This window comes from Apis dorsata, unplaced genomic scaffold (genome assembly GCF_000469605.1).
Source record: "Apis dorsata unplaced genomic scaffold, Apis dorsata 1.3 scaffold_988, whole genome shotgun sequence".
In the NCBI taxonomy this organism is placed as follows: domain Eukaryota; kingdom Metazoa; phylum Arthropoda; class Insecta; order Hymenoptera; family Apidae; genus Apis; species Apis dorsata.
Genome location: NW_006264091.1, coordinates 72,057 through 75,046, shown reverse-complemented (window position 1 = coordinate 75,046; position 2,990 = coordinate 72,057). Strand labels below are relative to the sequence as shown.

The following is a 2,990-nucleotide window of genomic DNA, read 5'->3' as shown; positions in this document are numbered from 1 at the left end:
TCTTGGAACAGGAGAGAGAGAGAGAGAGAGAGAGAGAGGGAGAGAGAGCGCCGTCACGTCGCTCACTTTCGATTTCGCCCCGCAGTTACCCTCGTTACCCTCTTGATGTCGAGGAAGGGTGGTCCCCGCGCGGACTCTCCTCACCCTACGAGATCCCTTCTTACCTCCTTTTCTTGGCCCGTGCTGCCTCCAGGGGTGGACCGCCCCGCCCAGAGACATTTCTCTCCGCAACCCCCCTTTCTCGTCGCCGAGGGAGCAGCAACACGGCCAACCTCGAACGAACTGAACGCAATGGGTTCGAGAGAGGATGAATGAGGCAGGGAGAGAAGATTAGAAGTAAGACGAGGAGAGGGAGTTTTGCAAGGGAGAGGAGAATGGGAATTCGAGAAAGGGAGGAAGGAAAGGGATAAGAGGGCTTTGGCAGCCACTTTTCTCGCCTGCACGGTATCGCGAGTGTAGCCAAAGGAACTCCATTTTCTTACTTGCTCGGCCCTTGTCTTTCCCTTGTCTCTCTGCAAAGCTTCGATTCGATTTCTCGCTCTCGGGAAGAATTTTTCGAACCGTTCACTTTCCCACGAACGAGTATATCCGTAGATGTTCCGTTTCCAATGGTGAATTTGTTAAACGATTCGAAATGCATGATTTTCGAGGTCGAAAGTTGCATGAACGAGGAATGTAACCACGCTCCCGCCCCAGCAACCTTCGTTTTGATCGACGTTTTTGAAGTTTTGCACGGGGGTTGAAAGTTGAATTGAACCGTTGCAATCCGCGTCGCCGATATATAACCCATGCTTCTACCGTTTTGTGTTCCAGGTGTGGTTTCAGAATAGGCGGGCAAAATGGCGCAGACAGGAGAAGATGGAGGCAGCGAGACTCGGCCTCAGCGAGTATCATCATCCCGGCAATATGAGGTAATAATAATAACGAATCTCCTATGAACAACTCCTATAAATTGTACGCCCCTTGCGCGAGGATAATTGTGCCGATCGATACGATATGATTTTCACGTTTTACAGAAACGTGGCCGGGCCGGCTCTTGGTCTGCCTGGAGATCCTTGGCTCACTCCTCCTGGTCTGTTGAGCGCTCTTCCCGGCTTTCTCGCTGCACCTCACACGGGATATCCCAGTTATCTAACCTCCCCGAGACGATTGCCGTCGCCGCCCAACGTTGGGGCTGTTGGAAGCGCGGTACCAGGTGAGACTCTCCCGAGGATAACTCGAATTATCCATTTAAAATTATCCCCAAAATTGTCACGAACGAACTCTACCGAATCGAGAGGCGTTGCTCGTTAGATTGCACAAAGTATCGTTAGCTGCACCCTGCAAATAAAAATATAAAAATGTATAAAATTGTTTTTCAGGTGGGCTGAGCGCAGGGATGACGAGCATAGGGAGCGGAGGGCACGTCCCGGCGGCGCCACCGAGTCCGCCTGGTCACGACCCGCGCACAACGAGCATCCAGGCTCTGAGAATGCGGGCCAAGGAGCACGTCGAGAGCATCACCAAAGGATTGCAAATGGTCTGAAGTTTAACGTACGACCCAGGAAGGCAGTATCAACCCGACTACGGCCAAATCGTGGCCACGCTCTTAACACCGCGGGCGTGACGAGAAGCGAAAACTACCACTCTCCCCTAGAACAACTAGATCCTTCGAGAAACTGGAGAAAACACTGTAACGGGCAGACGGATCGACAAACACGTTCCCTCGTCCCTCTTTCCGCGGCGTTTCTGGTGAAACGACTGGTGAACCGATCGTTTCCATCCCACCGTTGGAAGCACCGTTTTATCGGTTATCGAACACAACGTGACGAAGAGTACGAGGACGGGATCTGGAAAGGGACGATTATTACGCGTTCGATTATTAATTCCCAGTGGTATAATAATGGAGAGAGGAGAGGAGAGGTTTAGTCTGGTTGGTTTAACTGATTGACTAGATCAAATTTTGTTGTATCGTTGGTTGACGAAGGGACGAAGGGAGGCGTGATGCGTTCGTTCTCTTGTGACAGAAGAGACGGAAAGAAAGAAGAGAAATTTGAAATTCGCCCCTCGGTGGAAAAAAAATCGAGAGTAATCCCAGTTTCGGTTTTTGGGTGGTCAGTTTTTTCCGGTCGAACTAGTTCAGGATAACAATAGTGCAATAAACGAGAAAGAGGAAGGGGGACAGAGACATTTTTTCGTAGTGCGTTCGTACGGACGGAGGAGTAGCTGTAAGATCCAAAGACGATTCTTTCCGGTTAGAACTGCGAAGGATAACTCCATAACTTCCTGAACGATACAGCTCAGTAAGTAATATATTACGTATAGTTTTAAACAAAAAGGTTTTAAAGGTTTCGCGAAAACCGACGTCCCGTCGAAATCCTGTTATTATACGGATAAAGATTTTTATTTTGCGCGTATCGGCGAAGAAACGACCCGGAAATGTTCAAACGACTCGGCCAGAGAGTTTTCGTGCGACGTGTGAATTTTTCGTTAAGAGCCACACGAGTCGCGTTAAGAGTGGAGAGTGCACGGTGTGCTTTCGAAATCGAAATCGAAACGGACGGTCTTCAAATTCGGAACACGATTTTTAATTATATCGTGTTCTAAATTTAACGAACGAAGAATTCGAATCGAAAGAATCGAAACGAACGTCTTCTCGATCGTCATAATTTTTCAATCGAGTTGCCACGTTACGAGTGAAAAGTTAAAATCGAGGGGAAACGAGTCGATCCGAAATATTTAAAATCCTTTCAATTTCTGTCACACTCTTAACACGATCAACAACGCTGTCATTGAGATATCGAGAAAAAAAAAAAAAGAGAAAAATTTTCAAATTTTCTCCACGGAATCGTGGAATTATCGGAACGAGTCACGGATATAACGGAATGACAGTCAGAGTTGATCGGTGGGCGTTCAAATATGCAAAGTGGCTGTATACCGACGAAATGAATTGGTACAAACCGCGAAGGGGTCAGTGGCCCGGCCGAGGCGATCGTTTTCCTCCTCCGTGT

At 48.4% G+C, this 2,990-nt stretch overlaps 1 protein-coding gene across 1 annotated transcript in view; it reads left to right on the top strand.

Moving 5' to 3' along the window:
• LOC102681173 (retinal homeobox protein Rx1-like) overlaps positions 1-2,783 on the top strand; it is a 36,821-nt gene extending 34,038 nt beyond the window's left edge. Inside the window, exons 3-5 of the mRNA XM_006624036.2 lie at positions 814-911; positions 1,017-1,195; positions 1,362-2,783. Of these exons, the coding sequence (XP_006624099.1) occupies positions 814-911; positions 1,017-1,195; positions 1,362-1,525 (441 nt within the window). The 3' untranslated portion in view covers positions 1,526-2,783. The remainder of the gene's footprint in view (positions 1-813; positions 912-1,016; positions 1,196-1,361) is intronic.
• The last annotated feature ends 207 nt before the right edge of the window (positions 2,784-2,990 follow it).